Source organism: Monodon monoceros, unplaced genomic scaffold (assembly GCF_005190385.1).
Source record: "Monodon monoceros isolate NGI ecotype Baffin Bay Population unplaced genomic scaffold, NGI_Narwhal_1 Super_Scaffold_21, whole genome shotgun sequence".
NCBI classification, from domain to species: domain Eukaryota; kingdom Metazoa; phylum Chordata; class Mammalia; order Artiodactyla; family Monodontidae; genus Monodon; species Monodon monoceros.
In genome coordinates, this window is record NW_021703778.1 from 133937824 (window position 1) to 133965784 (window position 27961).

General features: G+C 48.1%; 1 protein-coding gene across 1 annotated transcript; it reads right to left on the minus strand.

The window, feature by feature from the left end:
• Positions 1 to 9508: 9508 nt before the first annotated feature.
• Positions 9509 to 13758, minus strand: SIX1 (SIX homeobox 1). Its single transcript, XM_029238639.1, has 2 exons — positions 12889 to 13758; positions 9509 to 10825 (listed from the first exon to the last, which is right to left on the minus strand). Exons 1-2 carry the CDS (start codon positions 13446 to 13448, stop codon positions 10531 to 10533), a joined length of 855 nt encoding a protein of 284 aa, XP_029094472.1. The 5' UTR covers positions 13449 to 13758; the 3' UTR covers positions 9509 to 10530.
• Positions 13759 to 27961: the final 14203 nt, after the last annotated feature.

Consider the following 27961-nt stretch of genomic DNA (forward strand, 5'->3'; position numbering starts at 1 on the left):
ACAGAGCTTTTTGAAAATTTTCTCAACATGCATCTGTGCCCTCTATCTCTACCTCAAGGAATTAGTGAGTGTAATACAACGTTTTTTGACAGAAAAGGTGGTGAAGTCATCCTGAGCATGTATGGTGGTGATTAACTACAAATTGATCAACTTCCCCAAACTAAAAACTTAAATATGTACAGTTTTTAGTTGAATAGGATACTTTTGAAGAAAATGAAGATGCTGGAGGAAAATACAGAGTTAAAGAACTGAATACAAAATGCTTCTTTCAGTAATGACAACGAAATCATTGTGAAGGGATTGCAGTGCATGAGGATCCATCCTTAAAGGCACTACCACATGCATGCTCCACCTACTCTCTAGGTTTTATATTTACCTTTGCTGGGGCTGTTCCTCCCATCAGTAGTTCTGGGTCTCTGGTTCTACCACTGAGTCAGTCTAGGGGGAAAACGTCTCAACTTAATCCCAGAGGTTCTCTCTCATATTCTCTCTCTCTCTCTCATACTCTCTCTCTCATATTCTTCCTCTGTCTCTCCCTCTCCGCCCCCCCATTGACCCATGCAAATTTCAGCTATGCACTTAGCTTTCAATAGTACCTGAATGAGAAAGTCCTTGAAATCGCAGAAAGATGTGCAGCATGTCAAAATGAACTATTCATCCCCTGTGATCATTAGAGTGTCACAAGAGAAGAAACGTACCCAAGAGGGTCCTGCAAAATTCCAACTCTGGGAATTGTGTTCTATATAAAGACTCTCTGTCATTTCAGCAGCCCATTCACTCAAATAATATTTATCAGGTGCTATTATATCCAGCACTGTGTTAACATCAGCAAGGCATTAAATCTTCAAAGTACTTTCTTATTCTACACTTATGTTGACATGTTTAGGTGGGGCCTTAAATTCTCTACTCAGCTGAATGCTTTAGTTCCCTTCTAAGTAATTTGTCATTTTCAGGCATATTTAAGTGGGTTTTATTTTTCATCAATGGAACTCTACCATATATGATGGCATCTACACAAGTGTTTGAATCATGAAGAACAATAGAGATGACCAATTCCAAGCACTGTAAATTTAAATATCATTCCAGAATTAAATTCTTAAGTTAAACTTCTAGATTCTAGACTCAGAGCTTCAAGAAATAAGATTCAGCTTTGGCTACTCCCAAAGGCTAATCAGACCTTAGGTATCTATTAAAATAACTTGTGATTCTTTCAGTGTTTCAGACAAAAGGAGGAAATGGTCATAATCTGCCCTCATTGGAAACTCTAGCATCATGGGAATTTTCCTAGGCAGCTTTCTGAAAGTCTAAGGAGTCTTCAAGCATGTTATAATTATAGCTACTATTCATTGTCTTTTCCACCAAGCACTTTACTTTGAATACTTCAGCTCATTTAAGCTTCATGGTACCCCTGAAGTGTATCATGGTTCCTATTTTCCCTGATGAGCCTCGGCGAAGTTAGGTAACTTGCCCAAAGTCACACAAGTTGCAAGTGTGTGCAAGTGATGGATCTGTGACAATGCATTATTCTGCTTCCCAGTCAGTAACGTGCTTCTACGTTTAAGAAGAAAAAAGACAATCACTTCCCTAGTCCGCTAGGGAAGTGGGGACTGATAATGCTGTCTGAGAAAGATTTCTGAATTCAAGAAAACGGAAAAAAGGAAATTCTGTTAGAGAACAAAGCAGTCACAACTGTCAGGGTTAAGGAGAAAAACTCGCCTCGAGGCGCCTCGGCTTTACTTCCTCCTACCAACCCAGAGGCTGCGAAGGGACCGGGCGCGGTGATTGACAGGAGAGTACGACCCAAGGACGGTCGGCCGCGTGGGGGTCGGAACGTCAACTTCTCAGCTCCCCTTGCTCCCACCACCCCCGCCCGCCTCCACGCCACCTCTCGGCCGCTGGCTGGGAGCTTCCACTACCGGTGCGGGCGAGGCCGGAGGCAGATGGATGCTGCTGACTGATGGGGGCGGCCGAGCGCGAGGGCGCGGAGTGAGTGAGGCCCGCGCGGCGGCCCGCCCGGCCTCAGGGTTCCAGCAGCTCCCCCTGCGCCCTCCGGAATCGGGGCGGAAGGTTTACCTCCGCCCAGAGCCTCCACCAGGCCGGCGTGGGCTCAAAGGTGGGGTCCGGGCCCCCGCTGCGGCCCGCGGGGACGCTCTAGGCCCCGGTGCAGAGGCCGTGCTACCCGCAGGGGTCTGAGGGCTGGAGGCCGCAGGTTTTCCTTCTCAATCCGGGTTGACCCTAAAGACAGATGAAACGGTGGGGGCGGCAGCGGCCCACGCGGTCTGGAGGCGCAGGGCGCTTGGGACGCGGCGTGGAAGCCGGCCCCGAGGGGCGCTCGGGCCTCTCTCGCCCAGCTCTTTCCCGGTTCTGCACTGCTCCTTCCCTGGCTCAGAAGGCCCGCCGGCCGTGGCCCCGATCCGCTCCCTTCTCCTCCCCCCGCCCCGCGTCGGGCTCCGCTTTCCCTCCATCAACTCCAGGCCGAATTCAATCCGAGAAGGCTCCTTTGAGCTTTTGTGTTTGCTGGGGGAGATGTGGGCGCTGGAGGGATCGCGTTACAACTTTCATTTCCTGAAATGTTTGAGGGAACATCCAGGGTTTTTATCCCCCCATCAGGCCGGGCGATGGGTTCGGGTTTCAGGCCTTGTCATTCAGCTGTCACCAAACAAACGAAGCTCTCAGAGCCCTGGAGAGGGAGAGCTACCTGCTATTCATGACCCCTGGAGCAGGTGATCGCTCATGGGAAAAACAGATAGAATTAATCATAGGGCTGTTCTCTGTTTCCTCTCCTTTTTGGCAGACCTGCCCACAGTGTGAAACCTGTCAGAAAACAAATTAACTCTTTCTTGTTCCCCAGGGGAACTAAAAATACATTTTCAGAAAGCCCACCACACACATTCACACCAAATGACCCAAATGACATTTAGAGAGAACATCTTTATATCTGCTCCACTTTGCAGTTTCTTAGTTTGTGGGGTTCCCATCTTAGTGGGATTTGGAACCTCGGGAACTAGGGGAGAATGGGGCAACTTCAGATCACCTGGTTCTATCTACTGAAAGGAGTCCCAAGTGTGATCTCCAAACTCAGGTAGATTTGGACATCTCCTTTCTGCCTGGGTGTCAATGCAGTTGGGCTTGATCCTAATAAAAGGAAAATATCTACCCTAACATAAATCTGTAAGAAATTTCTGTAAATGGGTGTTTCCCCTCCCCCAGATTCTTCCCTAAGTCAACTTTGTTGAGCATCCATATTGGGCTCTGTATTGGAAAATCCGAATGATTTCAAATTTTCCCTCATTCATTTCCTTAGTTGCCTCGGTTGAACAAAAGCACAAAGGTTAGCAGCATATTGGTGTTCTTTGTTGTGAGGATACTGTTTACCTGCTACTCATTAAATATTATAAATACAAGTTTTAAATTACACCCTTATTTTTTACTTTGTTCTACTTTTCTTTTCCCTACATCTCTGTCCCGCCCTAGAACATTTCTTTTTTAATAGAGGGAAAGAGAAAGTGCATACAGATTTGCTTCCAAGATATATTAATGTTGGAAAATTTAACCAGGACAGGTTAGGAGTCTTAAATCAGAATGATTTTTAAAGAACAGAAATATGGTAAGGGGACTGCATTGTCATTTTGCCCTTTAGTTTTTCCATAAAAGGGTGTTTTTTTGGTTTTGTTTTTTTGTTTTTTTCTTGGTGAGAAATCAGGAGATATACTGTGTGTAAAAATAATCCTCCTGGCCTTCTTTATGAAGATTTTGTCTGTTTATTTTGAAAACAGCCATTGGTTCCAGATTCCCAGAACTGATTTTCTTAGATTAGCTGTTTGTACTCAGAGGTAGAGCCCTGAGCAATATTATTCTTCAATTAAAATAAAGAATTTGACTTTAGGAAGAAGTATGTTATGTTTATATAGCATCAGCAACACACAGAAAATATTCACCACACATATCTGAAGACAGACAAGGCTTCAATTGTTTAAACGTTCTTCTCACTTCATAGATACAAAGGCACGCTGACCTATCTAGCTTAATTTTTTTTAAGCTTGTTACTTACTTTCATATTCATGACATCCTAAATGCAGAACTAATGCTTCTTCCTTGTAACTACCTCCTTGACTTTTAGGTAAAATTTCCTTTTGCAAGGTACTGCAGACTATGCCACCTCACCCTCAAAATGTGCATTTTTCTGTACAAGCTCTGTAAGTTGCTGCTCCCCACCACCACCACACACACAAAAAGCTGCAAAAGTTAAAGGGAACATTACTGCATACTGATGCTTATAGTTTAAATATGATATCTGTTTGAGAGCCAACTAAAGATGTCACAGCTATGTGGATTTTATTTGGTTTGTTTTTGGGGTTTTTTTTTCACAGTCCCATTGCCTTTCCCTGGCATTTAGATCATTTGGATAACTAGCAGCTCAGTTTAGAACTGAAGTGCTGCAAAGCAGCTAAAGCCATGCCTTAAGGGGAGGGAGGGGGCAAGGAATGTAGTTGAGTTTGTAAAAATACTTAATATAAAGTAAAAAACATCTAGAAAGTTGGTTTTACAGGCTTGCTGATTGGAAGCTGCAGATTTTGTATCAGGGATGCAAACCGACCAGCTCTATGAAATGTTAAAAAACATTTTAAAGTTGTTGTTGTTGTTTCTTTTTAAGAATCTTAAGATAAAACAATACGTAGTCTAGGACCGTGTTTTCCTTCAAGATGCCACGTGCATATCAGCTCAGGTCCTGAACCACCACCCCAGCAATAAATTATGTATCTATTATAAATAAGCCATGGCATTTTAAAAGTTGTAATCAATTTTAAATCCTATTCTAAAATAAATTATATAGCAAATTAAATTTGCTTTGTGTTAATCCATTAATGCTTCTATTTGGATCTGCCTATGTCAGTCCCATAAAAGATTTATCTTCTAAGTTAGGGAGGATGGAAAGGACAGGGGACCAGATGGAGGGAGTTGGTATACAATTTCCATGCCTCCTTATTATAGTAAGTAAAGGGCCAGAATCTATCTTTCTACTTATCTGTCTTTTTAATGATAACCACTAATGGCACAGAAGAAGAGAGAACAGCCAATATCACCTAATTGTATTTTAATTACAATTGGGTAGCCACTTCAGGTACACTTAAGTGTGTGTTACAACTTAAGTTAACTCTTTTCTCTTTCAAAGATAAGACAGGATTGGGGTTTTAGTTTTAGTTAGTTTTTCTTTCTGCATTTTCCTGTTCGAGGGGATGGGGGGAGAAGAATGTGATTTTAAGAACACTTCAACGTTATGGCAAAGGAAAACAATTAGTGGGCACTTTTGCAAAAGAAGAAGGGGGGAGACTCCCAGGTAGCAAAGCAACACAGGAGAGCAAACCTTAAGGTGTCTGTGCTCTTCCTGCTGAGAAGTGGGGTCTCAGCTGTCCATTAACAAGTTAAAAGGATAGAAGCTGAAACTCAGATGGGAGACAGGCATACACGCGCCTCAAGCAATCTCTTTCTCTTTGTTTTTAAATGCTACTGCAGTGTTGTTCCTCGCTGTCTGAAAGGACCACAGCGCCTAAAACAGTGATTGCCATCCTCAGTGGGAGAACAGGTTTCCAATTTCATCAGCTGGAACTAAGTTGTGTGTGTATACTCAGATTAAAACACTAAAGAAAATGCAGCCTTTCCAGGGCAGCACTTTTTCTGGGCAGAGGACAAGCCAACAACTCGCCCATGATTTTGACTTCTCGGTCCTGGCTGGCTTACCCATATCTTTAGAGAATCTGCCAGGTGGAGCTATTGGATTCAATCAAACTAGGGAAGAAACGAAGGCGGGGGTCACTTGAGGGGGCTCACAAGTCCCCACCTAAGGTCACGGAGCATACCTGCGGGCTAAGGAACTGAGCCCTCGGGTACCCTTGGTGCGAATTGCCCCTGGGGGCTAAGTGGGCACAGACACTAGCTCCGCTGGCTTCGGGTGTTTGGAGGAGGTAGTCTGGGAGTGTTTTTAGTCTCCTACTCCTGGGAAAAGCTCAGAAAAAAAAAGAAGAAATAACGTAGAGAGAGCACGTGGGCCACCAGCCACTCTCCTCACCTTAACCCTGACCCACCTGTTCTGTCAACACCACCTGCCCCACCAAAGAAGGGCAAAGTGTGCGCCGCGACAGCCCAGCCCGAAGCGCGCTGCGGGCCTCGGCCGGGGCCTCCCTGCTGGGGACCCGGGAGGTGCGTGGGGAGGAGGCCGCTGCTCGCCCCAGGGCCACGGGCTAGGGGGAAACGCCGGACCAGGCCCAGCGAAGGAAGCCGAGCTGCCGCCCGGTCCTGCCCGAGACTCTAGAAACCCGGGCCGCTCTCCTCGGCCACCGTTGAAGTTCTAACGACAAGCCAGGGAAGGGGTGCCCTCTGTGGCTGGCACCCCTCCGCCGAGCGCGCGGGTGATGGGCCCAGGTCCGAGGGCCAAGACCCAGGCCGCAGGAAGCAAAGGAAACGGGCCATACCTGAAGTAGGAAGGGCGGCCGGGCCTAGGCCGCCTCCCGACCAGGCTCTTGGGCCTGAGCCGGCTGCCCTCGCGTCTGAGAACCAGGGAACGCTCCCACCTGCCGCCTGGCCCGGAAGCCGCGAGTGGCCAAGACCGCTTCATCCCTCCGCCACTGGGCCTGGTCCAACCCAGCGGTAGCGCTTCCCGCGTGGCTCACGTGCCTCGCCCGGAACTTAGCTCCTTAATTCAAAGAGCGAGATGCGACTTGAGCTTGGGAGGTGGCTCCGGGGTGCCCAAGGCCACGGCAGCTGCGTTGTCCCCCGAAGCTCAGGCCTTTGCCTCCTCCACGGTCTGGACCTTAGAGGCTAGCCTCAGGGGCTCCGCAGGCCGGGCCACCAGGCCCCGCGCCTGGAGCTGTGTAGTGATGCGGCTCCCGGGACGCGCGCGATTCTCCGTGAAACGGTGAAGCGGCTCCACCCGGGTCCGGGGGCGGAGAGCCGCGGCGCCCCGATTTCCCGCGCCTTGGGAGGGCAGAGTGGCAGGAGCAGCCACGGGAGTCTGCAGGTGGCAGGAGAAGCTCCTCCAGTTTTCTGCAGCCCGAGACGCGCGGAACGGAAGCCTCTGGCTCCCTAACCTGGAGTTCTGCTTGCAGACTTGACCAAAGACCTCCAGGCGGGGGAGGCGGTAGGAGTGAAGCCCCCTCCAGCCGCAGCCGCCGCTGCAGGCGCGGAGGCTGCGGCGGAGCAAAGGAACAGCCGTTCCGTGCGGGGTCAGTGCCAGGTGCCCGACTCGCCCTCAGGGTGCGGGGGAGAGCGGCGTGACAAGGGTCACTGCTCAGCAAACTCAGAGTTCGCCCACAAGCACCAATGCCACTGCCTCTTCCTGGAAGCTTCCGCTTCATCTCGGGGTCAAGCCCAACCTGTCCTGCCTGGAGAATAGTTCAAGACCGGCGGTGCCCGGCCTCAGCGGCCTCTTTCTCCCTGCCCGCAGCTCGTGGTGCTTTGGGGACTCTTGAGTCCCTACCTGCTAAGCCAAATTCAGGAACCGTCGGCCAAGCCCCTTGGCCTCCCGAGCATTTAAGGAAGCTTCGTTCTCAGCCAAGAAGTCAAGGCAAGCAGGCAGTGGGGACCCGAACAATCCTGTGTTCAGATCTAAAACGTAAAAAATTTAAAAATCGCCCTAATATGTTATTGTTTTCATTTTACTTGATAAAATTCTGTAAGGTTTCATCCTAAAAACTATTTATAAGCCGTCGTTCATTACTTTGGGCTCTCCTTATGAAATCTGTAAAGGAGAAATCGAAAAGTGGCTTTTGATTCAGTTAAACTGTGAAGCCGAGAAGGTAAATTAGAGGTCCCTTAACAGCAGGTCCTTGAAGATTTCCTCGAGGAAAAAAAAATACGGTTAGTGCCCCCTAATGATTGCTCTAAAATGATTGCCAAGAAAACTCAAAGCAATATTCAGCTTTCTCGCTTCCTCCTGCTTGTCCCTGGTTTAGCCAGACTGAGAGGATGGTGAGGGAGGCACATTGTGCAATTTCTTATTAAACACATCTGGAATTTGCGCACTCTGGATCGAATGCCAGGGATTTTACAAAGAGTTTATGACTGTGACAGAAAATTGTCCTTTTAACGAGTTTACAAGCAGTAATCACAGGGGCTTTTACAGGACCGGCCCACTCTGCTCCTTGCCAGATTTGCAGACATTTCCAAGATTCACCAACCAAGGGAGCAGGAAGTGGGCCGGGGTGCCCAGGGAGACAGAACTTCCACGAGTCTAAAATTATACTAAACAGAGCTGGAAGAGTGGGGGGTTAGTCATCTGGGTAGGAAGAGAGGGCATGTAAGAAATTAAAGTAATTGGCCCTTCCTATTTTTCAGGGAGATTTCCGCGGTGTCCTTTGAAGCCTGTCAGGGTCATTGAAAGCTATCTTTGTGCAGGGTGTTTGTTTTGGGGAGTGAATGTGAAGAATGCGAGGAGATCCCCTGTGAGAGCCCCTCCTGCAGAGGGTGGCATTTCTCCGTGGCCCAAGACGTGGAGAATAAACACCCTAGTGACTTAAATAAACACCAACTTAATGATCCAAAACACTAACAAGGGAGATTGGGACCCTGAGCTCCCAATCCAAAGGATGGTCTCTGAGCGGCTGTGTGAACATCTGTCCATCACTGAGGGGAAAAATGACTTTATAAGTAAAAGTGACTACAGTTAAGTACAGTGACCCTTTCTCCCTGGAACTCAGTCACAGCCATTTAGCATTTAAAAAACAAAATACGCATAATAAGAAGGCCTTAATCTCCCCATCTCCCACCCCCACTTCTAGATCAGGACAGGAAAGATAGGAAAGAGTAAGAAAGAAATGAATATATTAATGGTGACACAGATGGAGAAAAATCAAAATTATGAAACTGTCATGTCAGAAAATAGACTTCCTCTGGGGAGTAATATTTTACAAAGCACAAGCAAGCCAATCCTGTTATCCTGAGTAGAATTTTAATAAATAATGCCATTTGTTTCACTAATTTTAAAAGCTAAATACAAAGATACATCATTTTTGCCCCAGGCAAAAATAATTTGGAGCCTACATGATTACTGGGATTTTTCTGGACACTATCAGGCAGCACCGCAAAGAACTCCTGTCCTGTTGGTCTGCTTTCTATTTGTACAGAGTAATTCACAATGTTGCTATCCTTGTACAAGTTCCCTTTTTTTTTCCCCCAAGCAGATAAATTATTTTACTTTCACAGTCTTGTCATAAATTTGTTAATAATACAAAAGAGCTAACATACGAATGATGTGGAGAAGAGCTAGTGGTAAACAAAACTGCATCTCTAAATAATAAAAAAATAAATAAATACCCCAAAGCTAAATTCACTCTTTTTCTGTCATATAATTAACTCAGTCACCACTCTTGGTTCAGGGGATGGCCTTCAAAGTACCCTGCAATTCATAACCGCCATTAAGTAAGAAAGCAAGAAAACTATTCGTTTAAAAAAATGGGGGGGGCCCAATGACAGCAATACACAACTCACCTTTCAGAAACAGAATCAGTACTCCTGGTGTTCCACTAAGTTTTAATTTAGACTGGTTTAGGTACAATAGAAAAGAAACCTGAAAACACATGCTGTTTTAGTAACAAATACCAGGTTGCTAGATTTGTTACCTATTTTTGCAAGCTAGAAACTAGGAACAGGAGAAACCCTTAACAGGAGTAGGCTACAGATAAGAAAGCTTCAAGGGCATGAGAAGTAATGGCATTCAGGAAAGTGTTTTTTCACACTGGTACATTTTTAAAGTTTGCCATAAAAAAAACCCAAGAAAACAAACAACAACCAAAAACCCCCACTAAATTTGACAGAAGTATTTGTATTACTAATGGTCACTTCTATTTCTAACTGCCTCACATAGAGAGCATTAAGACATTTAGGCACTTGTTTTTTCCCCTAATACTGTTCTTTCCTTTTAATCTACATAAAATTGTTTAACACTAAATATGAAAATGTAAACTTAATTTTCCCCATCAAAAAAAAGTTATAAGATCGTATTTTTCCTATTCACCTTAAGAATGCAACCAGTTCCTCCCAGGCTGGAGGATCTTTTCACTATTTTGATCTCCTCTCTCTCTGTCTCTCTCTCTCGTTTTCATTTCCTTTTCCTCTTCTCAAAACATTTTTCCATAAATAAATTAAAATGAAATAATTAAAATCCAGTTGATTTTGTAATTCCCATTCATTGAAAAAAAAAAAAAAGAAAAAGAAAAAAGAAAGGCTACTGAAGCAGGAACACGGGTTGCCCAGAACCAAGACTGGGTGACTGGATATTTTTGTTTGGGTTGTTTTTTTTTTTCCTTTTCCCTGATCTCCACACTGGGAGGGGAAATAATGCAAAAGTGGAAAGAGTTGGAGAGAAGAGGGCACTGAGCTTGAGATCGCTGTTGGGTTTGAATTTTAAAAAAGATATTTGTGAAAGTCCACCATTCCTTTATGCGCAAAGAACCCCAGAAACAAGCTGCAAAAATGTTCCTGATTTCTATTTACAAGTGTCCCTAGTCGCTGCTTCGAGGCCCCAATCCCTCCCCCTTAGGACCCCAAGTCCACCAGACTGGAGGTGAGGGGGCCCAGCAGAGAGTCCTGGAGCTGATGCTGGTGGGCTTGCAGGCCGTGGGTGGGCTGAGAGGCGGTTAAACCTGGGAGAGAATAGTTTGAGCTCCTGGCGTGGCTCATATTGCCCTGCAGCAGAAGGACCGAGTTCTGGTCTGGACTTTGGGGAGGTGAGAATTCTTCTTCTGAGCTGGACATGAGCGGCTTGCCCCCTTCCAGAGGAGAGAGTTGATTCTGCTTGTTGGAGGAGGAGTTATTGTTTTCAGTGTTCTCCCTAAGAAATAGAGGACAACACCATATGGTTAAAAAAAAAAAAAAAGTAAGTTAAAAAAAAGTGTGAGATGGAGGGAGGGGAGCTGGAAGGAGGAAAGGGCCATTGTGCAATCAGTCATTGACCCAAATGGAGAAGCTCTGCCCTCTCACCCATCCCCAAGGGTCCTAGGGGAAATGAAGAGGCAGAAGAGACTTGAGAAATGGGGAGCTACGGACAGAGCTCCTGGGGAGCCAGGTCCCTTCCTCTTCCAGATTTTAGAAAGCCAGATCAGCAGGGCTTATTTGAAACATAAAAATTATTTTTAAATTTTTGTTCAACCAGTTATTTTTAAATACCTATCAACAAGTACCACATTTAGAAGTAATGAAATTTGAAAATTTTCCAACAAATGATTGTTGGTGATGAAGAAAATGATCGGGGGACGAACAGCACCCAATGAACAGATGTTTGGTGGTGAATCAAGTCAATTGTCCTGTTCCCATCTGAGGAAACGATTAACCGTCGAGTTTCCCTGCCCCTGCCCGGAGGTTGTGGTCTCAAAGACACAGGACAGGTCATGGGAAGTGGTGTCCAGAGCGGCCCAGTGACCTGAGTAAACACAGGGAGCGCAGCCAGTCTCTCCGATTTCATCAGGGAGTGGGCCCTCGGGCCTGGCTTAAAGGACGGCCTTTTTGAAACTAACATCTACCTGGAACTGTACTGTCCCTGTCTCCGTGTTACTCGCTCAGCCCGCAGTCCCTCACAGCCCTCTCTCAGACTCCCTGCGGGCATCCACACCAGCGCACCCATTCCCCACAGGGGAACTTCGCGACCCCGCACAGCCGGAGCCTGTGCGAAGAACCGGGGTCTCAGTCTGGGCGCTTGGTGCTGGTGAACTGCAGGGTCTTGTAGCCCTTGGCGCTTCTGCCTTCAGAGGGCTCGGCCGTCCTCCCCACCGCGGGGCCCGCCTGTCTCCCCAACTCTCTCCCCATCTTTCGCAGTCTCTCCCAGAGAGCCCATTTCAGCTATCCAGACTCTGCTTTTCCACCCAGAGGGGAACAAGGCGGCGACATCTTCGGCCCCCAGGCTCCGAAGCGAACAAAAGAAACCCAGCCGACTCGGGAGCTTAGGTTTCCCCCAAACTGCCCGGCTCCCCGAAGCGCTCTCCCCACCGCTGCAGCCGCCGCCGCCGCCTCCCACACGCTCTTCCGAATCTCGGTCGGAAACTCTACAGCAAACGAGTGGAGCCGGGCCAGGTGGCCGGGTGTGTTGGCGTGAGGAGGGCGGGGGCACAGACAGGTTAAAAAAATATTGCCTTCTGAGCTCTGGGGCGAGAGAAGTCTGCGACTGGAAACCCCTTCCTCACCCGGGGAGGGGGGCGGGGGGGCGGCGCGGACAGCGAGACTGATCAGCCTCGGCTCCCAGCCAGGCTCGAGGGAGCCGACGAGGAGCAATCTTTTCTGGGCTTGGGGCGCCAGGGAGTAAATGCAGCGCCAACTATCCCAAAGCTCTTTTCTGTGGATTTCTTTTGAAAGGCTCCTCCCTTTGTACAGCTAGTGCGGAATTAAGCGACCTCTCACCCAGAAGACTACCAGGACAGAGCGATTGAAGGACGGGGCGGCGTGGTGGCTGAGAATAAGTTTCTGGCCAGCTCCACCCTCACCGGGAGCAAGAGGAGAGAGGTTCGAGACCCTCAGGCCCCACCGAACCCCTCTCCTCGCGATACCAATCAACACTGCCCTTCTAAGCTGATCTAGAAACTCACTCTCCACCCGCCACTCCTCGCCCCAGCCAGCCAAGGAGGCATGAAAAACAAACCTAGCGCCAACATTTCCCAACACACATCCAAGGAAACCCACGCGCGGACGCTCAAATCAGATGAGCCCCCCCCGCCCCACCCCTAGCAAGCGATCTCAGAGTTCACGAACTTTCGCCGCAGTGCCGCGGAAGCCTGGGCGCCGCCCGGCGGAGGGCTCCGGCCGGCTGGGTGGACACGGTGGCTGGTGCCTGCGGGGGCGGGAAGGGGCGGCGGGGACAGGAAGGCTTCCCGGGGTCGCCCGATCAGCGGGAATCACTCCGCGTACCTTTCCTTGGCCTCGGCGGCCCGGTCTCTTTGCCTCCGGTTCTTAAACCAGTTGCTGACTTGGGTGGTGGTGAGGCCGGTGGCCTCGGCCAGCTCCCGCTTCTCACGCGGCGAGGGGTAGGGGTTATGCGCGTACCACTCCCGCAGCACGCCCCGCGACTTCTCCTTGAAGCAGTAGCTGGTCTCTTCGCCGTCCCAGATGGTGCGCGGCAACGGGAATTTTCGGCGCACCCGATATTTGCCCACCGCGCCCAAGGGCCGGCCGCGCAACTTCTCGGCCTCCACGTAGTGCGCCTTCAGCCACAGTTGTTGCAGCTTGGGGTGGTTGTGAGGCGAGAACTGGTGGCTCTCCAGGATCTTGTAGAGCTCGCGGAAGTTGCCGCGGTGGAAGGCGACCACGGCCTTGGCCTTGAGCACGCTTTCGTTCTTGTGCAGGTGGTCGCAGGCGGGCAGCGACCACAGGAACCTGCCCAGGCGCTCCAGGTTCCCGCCTTGCTGCAAAACCTCGCATACGCACGCCACTTGCTCCTGCGTGAAGCCGAACGATGGCAGCATCGACATGGCTGGGGCCTGCCGGGGCGCACTGCCGGGGCGCACTGCCCTGGCGCACGCGGCAGGGAGCAAAGCCGAAAAAGCAGGAGGAGGCAGCCGCAGAGAGGGGGGCGCGGCTGCTCCTAACCCCCTCCCTAGGCTTTGCGAAGGCTAAAAAGCGAGTCGAGACTTGGGGACGGGCGGCCGAGTTAGTGGAGGAGAAGTAGGACTCGCGCTGGACAAGGAGCGTCCGGCTCACTCCGCAGCTTTTCGGGCCTCGCTGGCTCCGGCCTCCCGCCGGGTGGATGCTGCTTGTTGCCGGGGAACTTGGTTTCTGTTCTCCCCGCAGCTGCCTTAAAGCGCGCAGCGTCCCCGGCGCGCTGATTGGCTGCGGGCGGCGCCTATCCGGGGCTGGCCAGCCCGCGCGCCGCCAGGCCGGGCCGCGAGGCCGCACCGCCCCGCGCGGGGAGGGCGAGGCTGTGCAGCGAGGGATAGGGAGTGGTGGGAGGAGGGGGACCGCGAGCGGTGGGAAGCGAGGGGGGGGTGGGGGGGAGGGAGCGGTGCTTCTCGGGGACGGGGGTGGTGGGAGTGGGTGAGCGCGTCAGGACCTTGAAAAGTGAGCCCCCTCTGCAGTGTCACCTAAGGGCAGCCGCGCACATCTCTGCACAAATCAATGACTCCAGACCTGATTCGCCTCCTCTCCCTCCATACCCTGTCTCTGTCCCTTGCAGACTTGCCCTTTCCCGGTGAGCTCATATTTAATTACCTTAATGTTGGAATGAATAAGTAATGGATTGATGAATAGCTTATGGAACGCGATAAATAATACAAGAGCAGACCAGTGCTCCCGGCTGCAACCGCTGGAAGAATGGCTTCTCTCCCGGCTGGCTTCAGCTCCAGGAGCCAAGCCTAATTTCCTCCTCTCTTCCCTCCTGCCCCCACCTCCCTCCAAAAGGCACAGATGCTCCCGGCTGTATAGCGCTTCCCTCATTCTCAAAAGGCCGCGACTATTTAGGACCACGCAAAGAGTTGTGTAGAGCATAGTTGCTGAGCAGATAGAGATGCCGAAGGTTCATTTATGATTTGGTATCTTAATGTTCTATGGTTTAAGTGGGCAGGCTTCTGGACTCGGTTTCCCCATTAGCGCGGTTGCATTTTCCAAGGCCACCTCTGCTACCGAGGAATGCCGAGAAGATTTACTTGCTATTAGCAAAAATGCTTTGGGAACCTCGCGCGAAAGGCGCTGGATGGGGTGTAAATTAAATAAAACTGTGTCCGGCTCCAATAGCCCTCTGGTTGTAACATAATCCTTGCCCTGTTCTGAGAGGGACACTGCCCTCAAAGCGAGAACGACAGCGGCTCCAAGAAGATTAAATAAAGAGGTGTGTGTGTGTGTGTGTGTGTGTGTGTGTGTGTGTGTGTGTAGATTGCAATGCTGGCCTATTTTACTGCCAGGGAATGAGAGATGTCTTGCAGTTTCAGTCCTATCATCTCTTATTTTGTGTATGTGTGGAGAATGCTTATTAAAACTACACAAACAAATGAAGCTGTAATTATCTTAAGCCTCATTTGCACACCTTGTTCCAAAGCAATTATTAAAAAGATTTTGAAAACAATTAGCGTCTCTAAACAAAGATAATCTATTGTCAGAGCTGAGACTGGCAGGAGATAAGAACAATGCGTGGAGATAAGGGGAGCCAAACGGTGGAAGGAGAGTGACTTTATGACTATACTTATCTCTGATTAGATAACTTCAAAACAGAATTTTAAGTACACTTCAAAAATGCTTTTGATTTAAATGTCTCCTTTTGGTGAATGCAAGGAGCAAACTCTAGGTTCTTTAAACTTGCTCGTCTTCTTTAAATATGTTTTGATTCCATCAGCAAGAGCCCAGCATCGCAGAACCATTTACATATTGAGACATAAGTGGGAGTGGAAGAAGGAGAAGCACGGTGTCTCTTTCTCCTTGTATTATTTATATGGTTTTAAAATAATGCACCCAGTCCAATGCACCCTGCAATGTACATCTTAAACTCATGAAGGGTTTCCACTCCCTAGCTGTCTCTCAGGAGGCTCCGAGTAGACATGAAGCTGCTTCTCCGCTGAACTCCCAAACAATGCTTTTTGCATCTTTGAAACCCTGCAGTATCCCATGCAATTAGACCTTGGAAATAGATGCTGATATTTCAATATGTTTGGGATTATTTTTAAGTGCATTTAATGGGTGCATATTATTTCAAAAGAGCCCCTACCACACTGTGTGCCCAATGACTTACTTTCTAAACTGGAAACCTGGCAAAGCTGAGCCCAAGCCCATGTGTCTGGTAATTTTCCCTGGCGGTCTTATTTTAGTGCTCATGATGTTTCAGATGAAGTCCTGAGGAGCTGCAGTGTCCTGCCAGAAGGAACGTCTCTGCTTGGAACAGTCCTTATTGACATGGCAGCTGTGTGAGGACTGGAACGGAGGCTTAAACTCGGCTCTAAAAATCAGTTAATGCCCTAAAGTCTGGAGCGAGTGCACAGAATTACAATGTGTGTGTGTGTTAGAGGAATGTGTGGGGGGGGCGGGAGTCTGTAAGTACAACCAAGTCTCTTAAAAGACAAACGGTAAATTGAGTATGGGGTGTACTTTATAATTAACAATTTTGTATAAGGAAATGAGGCACAGCTTGGACAAATAAGGGCAGGTATTGATTTACAGGGAGCAGAGAGATGACAATTAGACACCAATATGACCACCTTTTTTCCGGCTTCCTCCAGACCTCCCTGCCCACTTCTTTTCATCTCTCTTCAAAAGGAATCAAGACGCACTAGACGTTGGCGACAACTGGGAAGACGACCGTGTGGATGCCGCGATTGCGGGCACCGGGGTTGATGTGATGTGGTGCTCGTCCTTGGAGGCCGTGCCCGGGCCCGCCAGCCTTTCTCCTAGCGTTCAATCCAGTAGATCGCGTGACTAGAAAGGAAAAGTGCCTTTCGCTTTGTACCAACGAGCCTACCTGCTATTTCAATCCCTCGGTTAGGGGAACCAATCGTTATAAATGTTAATTATTGGCTCAGATATATAAGGTTTCCCAAAATGGAACCTTTCACTGAAAACCACTAAAAGAGGTAAAATGACATGAATTTACAAACCACATAAACCAAATGATCCATTTTAAATCGCACACAGAAAGGTTTGAGTTGTTCTAGTAACTTAAAACCTTTTGCTGTCAATGCAAATCACAAGAAAACAGAGATGCGGCGGAGATTTAAAGGCAACGAGCAACTCTAGCTGCTGCCCTCGCCGCTTCGCGGCTCCCGAGGGTAACGCGGCTGGAAAGGAGCTCCCAGCACCAGGCTTCTGCTCTCCTGTGCCTCCCTCCCTACAGGTAACGGCCGGGTGCGCACAACTGGTCTATGGAAAGGTCAATGCAGAGGCACCAGTTGGTGCTGGGGTTTCTCGGTCGGGTTGACATAAGGCCTTGGTTCAAAAAGCTCTGGCTGGGACCCACTTGTTTCCCTTCTGGCTTGGAGCGAGATGCTTTGAGGCTCCCGGCCGGCTTTCTTGGAATTCCTTTGCCATTAAGAACAAGAGCGGGGATTCTACTCTACCTAAAGATATTTGGAAGGGAAGGGCTTCGGGAGGTGTCTCTTCAATAAATTAGCGTCGTCGCTCTGGGGCAGTGAGAAGACTCCCCAAATCCTGGCTGAAGTGACAACGTCCATCTTTTTCCTCTACTTGGTCGGAAACTCCAGGTGCCCTCGACCCTCGGGATCCCGGGCTCCGATGGCGGCGCGGCACCCGAGCAGCCGCCCACCTGCCTCCTGGGGGACGCTGCTCCCCACGAGCTCTGAATAGGCCGAGGGCTCAGGCAGGGCGATGTGCGGACCCAAAGGAGAGAAACCCAAAACCAGTCCATTAGTAAATGAGTTTTGTGTTGTCAAGGTTCTTTCCCATCCACTTGCTGTTCTGAAAAATAGATCACGTTTCGTTATCTTTAGTGGGAATCTGCAACGTGACACCGGATCCGCGCGGCCCCCGCCTCTCTCTCCCTCCCTTCCTTCCAGCCTCGCTTGGCCGGGCCAAGGGGAGCCGGCCGGCCTCCTTGGCTTATTTCTGAACAATGAAGATTTGTCTGTTCCCCTAATATATTTATGTATGGAGGTAGGGAGGGAGTTTTCTCCTGGAAGCGGGAAACATGCGAGCAGAGCCTCCCGCTTCCTTGGTGCGAAAACGCAGCGGCAGCCCAAGACGCCGGGAGGCTGCCGCCCCCTGCCCACACCTGGACAAACAGAGCGGGCTGCGAGCCCAGCTTGCTGCTAAAAACCGTGCCGCCCCGCGCGGCTCCTGAAAATACAGTCCCCACATTGTTCCGGGGTCGGGGAAGGAAGAGAGAGGAGAGAGAAAGGCTGAGACACACCGCCGCGAGGGAACTCAGATTGGATGGGGACAGTGCTGGAGTGTGTGTGTTTGGAGAGGTTATCCTCTCCCTCTGTGTGTGTCCCCAGGTCTGGTCTCTCTCCGTGTCTCTTTCTACCTCATCCTCTCTTTTCAGTCTGAAAGAGGAAGCTCATTCATTCTGTGTGTGTGAACCTCTGATTCCTTCATTCCCTCTTTTATTCTCTCTTATCTCCATCTCACCCTCTGTCCCTTTCGTTCCCTCGCTGCCTCATTCTCATTCTTCTCCGCGTTTCTGTCTCTCTCTCTCTCTCACGCCACACCCTCTCCTCTCTATCTGGATCCCTCTATTCTCTTTTTCTTTTTTCCTTCTCTCTCTCATTCCTCTCCCTTCCTCACGACTATTGGCGCCTGCGCCTGCTTCCCCAGGACCAGGAGCTGTGAGGTCTCACAGAGCGTGCTGTGCTGATATCGGGCACCCAGGCAGCGAAGGGCGAGTAGACTCTGAAGTCCGAGCATGGGCGTCTGGCTCAGCTGGTGGGGACCCACCACACTGAGTGGTGGTGTGGTTAAAAAGGTGGGGGCACCCATGGAGGACTGAGGAAGGTGGGTTGGCCACCTGGGGGGAAGAGGGCAGATTTAAGCTGTGCTCTGCGAAGGCTCAGGCCCAGAGACTTGCCAAGTGCCAGATTTGAGTCAGAAGACACCACTCAACATTAGATAGATGCCAAGCACCTTTCTGGAAAGTGAAGGAGAGTGTTGTAAGAATCTGTTCTTAAGAACCTAAGACACTCTTGCCTCTTTTGCTTTATTAATATTACCTCAGGGCAAGAGTTCTTATCTTCCACTGAATTTCCAATCAACTTTTTTGTCAGCTAATGTACATCCTGTATACTGCATCTGTCTAAGCTAAGAAGAATTTCCTTTTGGGAGGTGAAAGCCTGCAGCTCCTCCTGTTCAGAGGAAAGTGCTAGTGATGGTAATGCAGGGTGACACTAAATAAACAGTTAGGGTGGACTGCAAAGATGGAGTTAATTATCCAGTGAGCTGCGTTTCAGCCCAGACCATCAGGGGCTGATTTGTTTTGGCTCATAGTCCGAGGAAGGAGACAAACCACTCTCTTCTCTACATCTCTTAGGGATCCTGATCGTTCCTGTCTCAAACAAAACAGAAAGCAAAAATCACTACCCAGTTATCACTGTTTCAATTAAAATTTGGTTTATTATTCCTCTGCAGACTCTGCGAGTTTGCCCCATAGCCCTTGAGAGAAGACCCAAAATGACTCAAAAATGCCCTCCCTAAGTCTTTTTGTAGGGACCCATTGGTAAGGAAAGTGAACATCCAGCATTCCTCCCCATCTCTTCACTTAGATTCTTAAAATAAGTTTATAAAAACACGTATTTATAAAAACTAGATGTTGGCCTGATTTTCACATTGATTTTCTCCCCCCCCCAAATAATCAGGCTTCGTGAAATTTTAGATGGAATTAGATTTATTGTTTGCGTGATTCACTGACTATCTGGTTTCCTCAGGTAAGCCGGAACTTATATATAAATCCTAGTAACTTAAAACTTCTCCCTCCTCACTTTGCTCTTCCCTCCTTCCCTTCACCCACCTCCCCTCTCCGCCACATTCTGATATTAATAATCCCCGGCTGCCCCTCTTTCCGGGTCATTACGGTACTGCTGGTCTCTAATCAATCCTAATGCGATGGCAATTGGAGTCCCTGATGACTGCGGCTCGGGTTTCTTGTAATGGCTCTACCACATTTTCCTGGACCTCCTTCTTTAACCTGAGATGCCAGGGGGACGAGTCCCTTCTCGGCTGCTGATTACTTCAAGATGTGGGGGCTGGTTTGAGCAGAAGGGGAAAGAGACACGCGCACAGCGTGGCTACCACTACAGGCTGGGCGGCTGCGGCGAGCAAGGCGTCTGCCCGCCGGGAGCTGGCACCCCAACGCCTTTTGCTACTCCCTCTTTTCTTTTCTCCCCATTTTCCAGGCCCAAACTCACCCTGGTGGACCGAGATGAAGATTCTTAGAGGTTTTCTGTGTTTGTTTGTTTTGTTTGTTTGTTTTTTCCCTTGATGCGGAGACGCCTCGTGGTCTCTGGGCCTCTCCAGTTCTCCAGGGTTCCCACCCTACAGCGTCCGCCCGGGCTCCTGGGCCAGGCCTGCCCCTCGCTCAGGAGTGAACGCCTCTCCCCAGTCATCAGGGCCGGCTCCTCTTTCCTCATGGCTGTTTTCTCCCAGTGCCATTCTCCCTCTCCAATTTTAGTGTAGTTGTCCCGAAACTGGATTCTTCCTCATCTCTCCCTCTGACCCTTGACCTCTCTTCCCTTCCTTATCCCAGCAATGCCTGAAGCTCCCAACCTGTTCCTGACCCAAAGCCGAGGCCAGAAGCTTGGCCCTGTCTTGTCGGGACATGACCCCTTCTCTCCAGATCTCTGAAGGAGATCATCGCTCTGAATCCTTAACCTCTAGGGATAAAGGCCCAACACTTCTTTCTTGTTGGTGCCATTGGGAAAGAGAACCAAGAGTGGGTTCTTGCGCCGTACCTCCCTCTCCCTGGCCGAAATCTTCTCGCTCGCCTCCCTACCCTCGTACAGGCCCGGCAGAAAACCGATCACCACCTTCGCGGCATTTATATTCTTCCATTTCTCAGCCTAAAGCCATTTAGCGTAACCTGAGCCCAGGATAATTGCCACGTTTCTGCCGCGATACTTTTAAAAACAAGATAATGCTTCTGAATTGCGGAAGAAAGTGCTGCGGACAAATTGGGCGCTGAGCTGCCGAGACGGTTCGCTTTGTTAGGGGCAGCCGGTGGTTTGTGACTCAATTAGTGCGTTTCTGGGAGCCGCCTGCGCTCTGCAGCCGGGTGAGCTTGAGGCGAACTCCGCCTGTGGCTCCCGAGCGCCGGGAACGGTTAGGCGGGGAAGGGGAGCATTTCAGGCCTCTATATCGGTGCAAATCCACGCCATGGAAAATGTTTTTGCATTCCCATACGAGAACATTGTTTGGGTTCTAAAGAATCCAGGTTTTCGCGGACATAAGCTTGACTGCCTCTGCTCCCGAATGGGCCACGCGGCATTTGTCTGAAGCAGCAGTCCTCTGAGCTGTGGAGAATTAAATAAGGGGTGGAGGGTGCCCACTCACGCAAGCCCCTCCGCGCGTCTCGCCCACCCGTCTGGGCTTGGATTTTGCAACCATTTCCAACATCGTTGCTGTACTTGGCGCAGCCCTCCTGGAAGCCCGCAGGGTGAGGCTTCCAGGCAGCCCGCGGGCCGCGAGGGGCGCTTTTAGGGCTTGGAGCAAGGCTGTAGGAGTTTTCCTTACCTCTACTCAAGTTCACCCGCCACCCCCACCCGTCACCCTGCTTGCAGGCCCGCGTCAACGTCTCGCTGGAGCATTCTGGGGTCCCCGGTAAGCTGCTCTGCCAGGTGTGCGCCGACGCGGGGGAGAGGTCGCCGCGCAGCGTACTCGGGGCCCCGCCCGCCGGCCCGCTGTACCCAGCCTGCGAGAGCCGGGCGAACCCACGCCCCGCCACCCGCGCCAGGAACCCCTCCCCGGGGCCGCGCTCGAGCTCTCGGGTGCCGCGTCTGCGCCGGGGACGGCTCCGCCCAGTTCTACAGCCAGAGGTTGGGCGCTCGGGCCGAGCCGGCCCAGTGGCCCAGACTTGAGAAGGCTCCGGAGCCCGCCATTCTCTCGGGTTGTTCCCCTGGGTGGTTCTGGGGGCCGAGAGGCGTAAGGAAGGAGGGAACAGGGCCGAGGAGGGCGGGGGCGAGAAGGAGGCGAGGGGAGGTCAGCGAAGCTGGGAGGGGGTGCAGGCCGGCGGCGGGCACGGTGGGAGGAGAGAGAGGGCGCTGTCTTCCTGGCAAAGGATGCCTGGCCGGTAGGAACCGAAACAAAACAAAAAAAGAAAAGAAAGGAAAAGAAAATCTGCCCAGCCGAGCCCCGGGGGTGAGGGACGCGCGGCGGGGAGGGGCAAGGGTGGCATAGCGGATTCTCAGCCCACAGCCTGGCAACAGCTCCTCCAGCTGCGGCCTTAGTAGCGCCGCGTTGCCCCAAGCGGAACTCGCAGGAAGGGAGTCTTCTTTGGTCCTAAAGAGCCCCCCACAGTTGCCTTCCTTCAGAGCCATCCCTCCCTAGCTTTCTCCTTTGGAAAACTGGAGGCGTCGTGGTAAGGTCTGCGACGCTTCACTGGCGATTGCGCTGCCCCAATGTGCCCAAGGCGAGCAAGGGATAGAGGAGAATCTGGATCTCCTTTGCCCGAGCGGAGCCCACTTTTCGTTTTCCAGAGTCCTGCGGCAGGAAACCGCAACGGCAAACAATCCTTCCTATCGAAGCGCCGCAGCAAGTGGCCTCACCTGGTTTGGCTGCGCCTTGCCCAGGAACAAGGAAGAGGTAGAATAACCTCTTATTTACTGTTATCGACTGGCCCGGTTGCACACTCGGAGACCAAAGGGTCCCGAGGACAATTGCTATCAACCGTTCCCCACCCAAACCCACAAATCTAAAAACTGAATTTATATTAATTCAGGAGAAACTCCTCTATCATTTGCAAAGGATAATGTGTTCTTGTCTCTCCATGCTCATTATAAACAAGTCAAAGCAAAACAAAAGGATCTCATGTTTTGAAAAGGTCCCTCTGTATTAATGAACGTAATTAAAGGCCCTCCAGGTTTGCTCATAGATACTAGAACCGATCATCCGCCGGAGAGTCCCAAGTTCCAGTCCCCATGTGAATTTCCTGGGGAGTCGTGACTCTTCCATAGGCCTTCCAGTAGAATCCAGGTGTCCCTGTAGTTCTGCCTTTAGCAAGAGAGCTATTTCCTAGGAGTAACTGGGTGGGCTGCAATCCGCCTGCCTCTCTTCACATTGAGAAACGCTTCTCTTGTGGGAACGTCTGTTTCTATTCATCCGATTTTCTAATTTCTTTGATCAGCCTAAATATTTTCTTGGCAAACGGAAATTGACCATGCCATGAATATAACAACCTGCTTGGAAAGAAGCTATTTTGTTTCGAAGCAGCAAGGGGGAAAAAGGCGGGGGTGGGGGGAGCAGAGAGCTGGCTGGTAGGAATGCCTGTAACAGATTCCTGTAAGTGCGTCTTTTTCAGTCTCTGAGGCAGCTTTGTGAAAGCTGCCTTTCCCCCTAATATAGTTTCTTCCCTTTCTCTCCTCCCCTCAGATAAACACACACCTGGTCTCCTAAAAGTCTTTGATACTCTTTATAAAAAAAAAAAGTAGAACTTCAATTGACGCCTCTGGAGAATTTCCCTTTAAAACATAGATGAAAGGCAAGGTTAATACAATGTTCTCTTAATCCCTTTGCCTTGTGAGTCAAAATAAATATTTTCTTCTGCATGTGATTGTACATCCTGCCATTTGGCTGTGGCTATAAGGAAATCGACCGGTAATAAAAGTGTTTTGAGGCTGTGTATTAAATGCAGTTCTCCTGAAATCAAGGGGTGAGGGGAGGGAGGAGCCTTACTTCACAGGCAAGAGTTGGTGGGTTTCTGAAAAAGCTGCAAGAAAAGGACCTTTCACCTCTCATTAGTGATGCCATCAGTGCTCGGGCAGAGTGGGGCTGAGGTCATGTTACATATGGCACACAGTCTGCTCAGCACTTGAAACGTCAGCTTTGAAATTTTAGAGAGGGGAAAGGTCATCTTTAATAAGCTAAAGTCTGGGCCTCCCATTGCCCTCTTTGCAAACTGGGTGGGTGTCCATATGCTTCAAGCCTGCATAAGTTTTTTTTTTTTTAATTTGCAGTTTTAAGCTGAGTTTTTTTCACATCTTCATTTAAGCTGTAATGTTTTCAGCTGTTAATACACCAAAAGGCCTTTCATTTTTACAGCAACTTTGTCATCTTTCCTTTTCTTTTCATGCAATCATAAAACCGTCTGTTCTGAGTGATAGCTTTTTAGAACTCAACTTCCCAGGAGAAATGAAGTGTATCTGTCCATCTGCATACATGGATCCAGACATGTGGGCTCTAGGATTACCCTTCTGAGTGGGTAATTTAGACTTCACTTTTGTATACTACATAATTTATTGAACCTTCAAAACATTAAAACTTCCATATTATGTAAAAGCTCTAGTTTCTGAAAACTTGCTGGTACTACGAAAATTTTTCATGCCATTTACTGAAATTTCACATTTTATTTTTACCATGTGGGGGAAACTCTCAAATCAGAATATGCTGATTCTTCTATAAGGTTTAAAGTTAAGGCTGACAGATGCTATAATGGTAGATACAGCACTGAAAAAAAAGTGCTAATATCTCACTTCCTTGTTCAAAAAATATTAGGAACATTTGTGAATGTTTAAACCTCAAATTTGTTCAAGAAGTGATGTCAGTCAAACCCAAGCCACTGAACTATCCCCAGATCTCTTTGTCACTGTCAATATGGATATAAATATTTTTCTTTCACGTCACTCTGCAAGGAACTTCTCAATAGTAATTTGTCATTTATTCAGTTCCAGAAACTTTTTTACCTTCTGGACCTACTATCCAAGAAGAGCAGCCTCAGCACACCATTTCATGTATTCCTCACTTTTTTAAAAAAATTTTTATTTATTTATTTTTGGCTGCATTGGGTCTTCATTGCTGTGCGCAGGCTTTCTCTAGTTGTGGTGTGCGTGCTTCTCATTGCAGTGTCTTCTCTTTGCAGAGCACAGGCTCTAGGCGCATAGGCTTCAGTAGTTGTGGCACACGGGCTCAGTAGTTGTGGCTCGCAGGCTGTAGAGTGCAGGCTCAGTAGTTGTGGCGCACGGGCCCAGTTGCTCCACGGCATATGGGATCTTCCCAGACCAGGGATCAAACCCAGGTCCCCTGCATCGGCAGGCGGATTCTTAACCACTCTGCCACCAGGGAAGTCCCTCACTTTTCTTTATGTCTGCCAACCCACTTTATCTGTTTATACATCCCAGATTCTCGTGGTGTTTTTTTTTTTCAGCTTTTTTCTTCTACATAAAAGTGACATATTTTGTACTTATAAGATAAACTTTATTAAATAAGACAACAAAGTGTGATCAGCTTCAACCAGTAGACTCAATGATCTTTTTTTTTTTTTTTTTTTTTTGTGGTACGCGGGCCTCTTACTGTTGTGGCCTCTCCCGTTGCGGACCACAGGCTCCGGACGCGCAGGCTCAGCGGCCATGGCTCACGGGCCCAGCCGCTACGCGGCATGTGGGATCTTCCCCGACCGGGGCACGAACCCGTGTCCCCTGCATCGGCAGGCGGACTCGCCACCACTGCGCCACCAGGGAAGCCCCTCAATGATCTTTTAAAATTCCTTCTCCTACTTTGCAAATTGAAAACGCTGAAACAATCTTCAAATACCCTCTTGAGCCAACTAGGCGTTCCTCGTTACTAAGGAATTTAATGATTGTGATATGCAGATATGTGTTGCTTTTGCTTTGTCTAGTTAGATTTTTCAAAAATCCTTAATTTTGGATGAGCAAAAATTTAAAAGAGCAGTTTGCATGATAACAACTGAAACTATAGATGGGTAGAATAATTTCACAACCAAGAGTGATATCAAGTAAATAATTTATTTCTAATCACTTTCCTACACTAGCGTTTACTGCTAATAAGCTAGTAGACCTTGTGATACTTTAGCTAACCCAAAGCATTTGAGGCTTTGAGGACCCAAATTGTTTAAGTTCAATCGATCTAGTCATTAGTAAGTCAAGATAAAGATGCACACTGTAGTCTCAGGGAGTGCATATGTGTTTGGGAGAGAGGTATTGTTGCTTTTTTTGTTTTTGACTAAATTTTAAAGCTCCCAAAAATACTCCAGGAAAATTTAAGGGCAGATTGTGTTACTCCAGTAAGCCTAAAAAACAAAAAGTGAAATATTTCAAGAGGCAGATTCATCACTGACAGGTCAATAACTCATTAAAGGCCCATAAAAGGAATGCTAATAATTTACACTTTTTATAGGATCCTTCACTCAGAAACCTTTAACATTTTACAAGCCTGATCTCATTCATCTTCTCAGAACTTTCTCAACTTCTCAGTATTATTCTTATTGCAAAGAGAGATTATTCCTATTACAAAAATATGGCAGAGAGGTTGTACAAGTTGCACACGGAATTATAATTCAGAGGCAGTTTGGGGATAAGAACTATGACTCCCAATAAAATAAATAAGCAATAAGGATATATTATACAGCACAGAGAAATATAGTCATTATTTTGTAATAACTTTGAATGGAGTATAATTTATAAAAATATTGAATCACTATATTTTACACCTGAAACTAATATAATATTGTAAATCAACTACACTTCAATTTAAAAAAGAACTTTGAATCCCAGATCCTTTCCAATTTATCTAAAAAGCAATTTTCCATAAAGAGATCAGATTCAAATGATTCTGATTTAGTGAGTCCTTGTAAAATTTTATCCTCCTTAAGTTAGATTCTATAATTCAGGTTCAAGATTTGTGAGAAATTTCATAAATGTCTTTAAATCACTAAGAAAAAGAAAATGTAACATGAAGTGGCACAGTCCACACAGGTCTGGTAGTTCTTCCATCCTGTCTAGAAATAAGCCATAGTCTTGGTGCAAATGTCATGTGGGAGGAGACATACAGATTACAGAACTGTGAGGTAATTACTACAGCTTAACTGTTCCACAGAGAAGCTATTAAGTGTTCATAAACAGGGTTACAATAGAATACATATTCGATGACAAGATTTGGCCTGTATTTTCAATGCTTACAATTCTTTCTTTGGCTTAGTTAGGAGAAGAAATACTAGAAATTCCAGAAAATTAAGGATTTGGCTTGTCTTAAGGGCAGTGTTATCACAAAGTTTGGTGGGCATGCAAATGACGTGAGGCACTTGTAAAAATACCGTGGCCCAACCCCCCAGAATTTTTGATTCCCTAGGTTTAAAGTGGGATCCTGGAATCTGCATTTTAACACGCACCTCAAGTAATTTTAATGCAACTGGTTAGTGGGCTCTCCTTTGAGAGTAAACAATCACTCTGTGTAGGAACATAAAAAAGGGATGTCCTATCAGTAGGAATAAAATTTAAACTCCAAATTTTGACCTAACCAGAAATTTATTTTGTATGATTTAAAAAAATATATTTATTTATTTGGCTGCACCGGGTTTTAGTTGCAGCATGTGGAATCTTTATTTGCGGCATGCAGGACCTTTTAGTTGTGGCATGCAGGCTCTTAGTTGTGGCATGTGGGATCTAGTTCCCTGACCAGGGATCAAACTCAGGCCCCCTGCATTGGGAGCACGGAGTCTCAACCACTGGACTACCAGGGAAGTCTCTACTTTGTATGATTTGGAAAGAGAATTTTTAGATTAGGTTTTTTACTTGGGGGGTGGGATCTTTGGGTTTCTGAAGGATTTTGTAGGAATTAAAATGTTTCTAACTAATAACTAGATAAGAAATAGGAAATAGTTTGTCCTCTTCCAATGTTTGCTTCTGCTGAATGCATTAGCAGGGAAGTGACATCAGACAAGGAGAATGAGACAAGAAGGAAAAATCTCTGAAGACAATCCAAGCACCAGCCACAAAAATTAAACAAATCTCATTGGCCAAAGAACAGTATTGCCTCCTGAGTACCACCTTAGAAACCAAAAGGTTTTTTAAACATTTCTCAATGTGCATGACACCTTTAGAATAGTGTAACCCAATTAAGCCCCTCTCCCCAAAGATTTGCAAGAAATGGAGATGTTCTGGAGCATTGCCACAATATAATAAAAGGAATGGAAAATAAAATCTAAGAGGAAGTTAAAAGTGTTGTCTACACTGCAAATAATGGTCATTTGTTGCTTAAAAAGGTATACAAAGGGTTTTTACAATAAAGAACATAATCACATAAATCACAGCTTCTTGCTTATGAGAGGGAGATTAAATACCCAAGATGGTTAATAATCACAGCTTATTATTTTCTCCCTTTGGAAACATAGTCACCAGACTCTTTGCTGTTGGGAAAGGCCAAGAAGTCACTGGATAAACCTGCCACACTAAGTAGAATCCCTCCAAAAACATTCTTGATGGACAACCCTCACCTCTGCTTAAACACTTGAGTATTGGAGAACTCACTACATCACATCTGTTTTGCATGTTTCAAGACTCAACAAAACAAGAAAGATATGCATGGTGGTAACAAAGTCACATGGAATCCATGA

Excerpts from the sequence above, each read along its gene's own strand:
- SIX1 (XM_029238639.1), bottom strand. The coding sequence starts at position 13,448 with ATGTCGATGCTGCCATCGTTCGGCTTCACGCAGGAGCAAGTGGCGTGC. Across the intron at positions 10,826-12,888 it reads GCCGCCGAGGCCAAGGAAAG|GGAGAACACTGAAAACAATA; the intron begins GTACGCGGAGTG and ends TCTATTTCTTAG.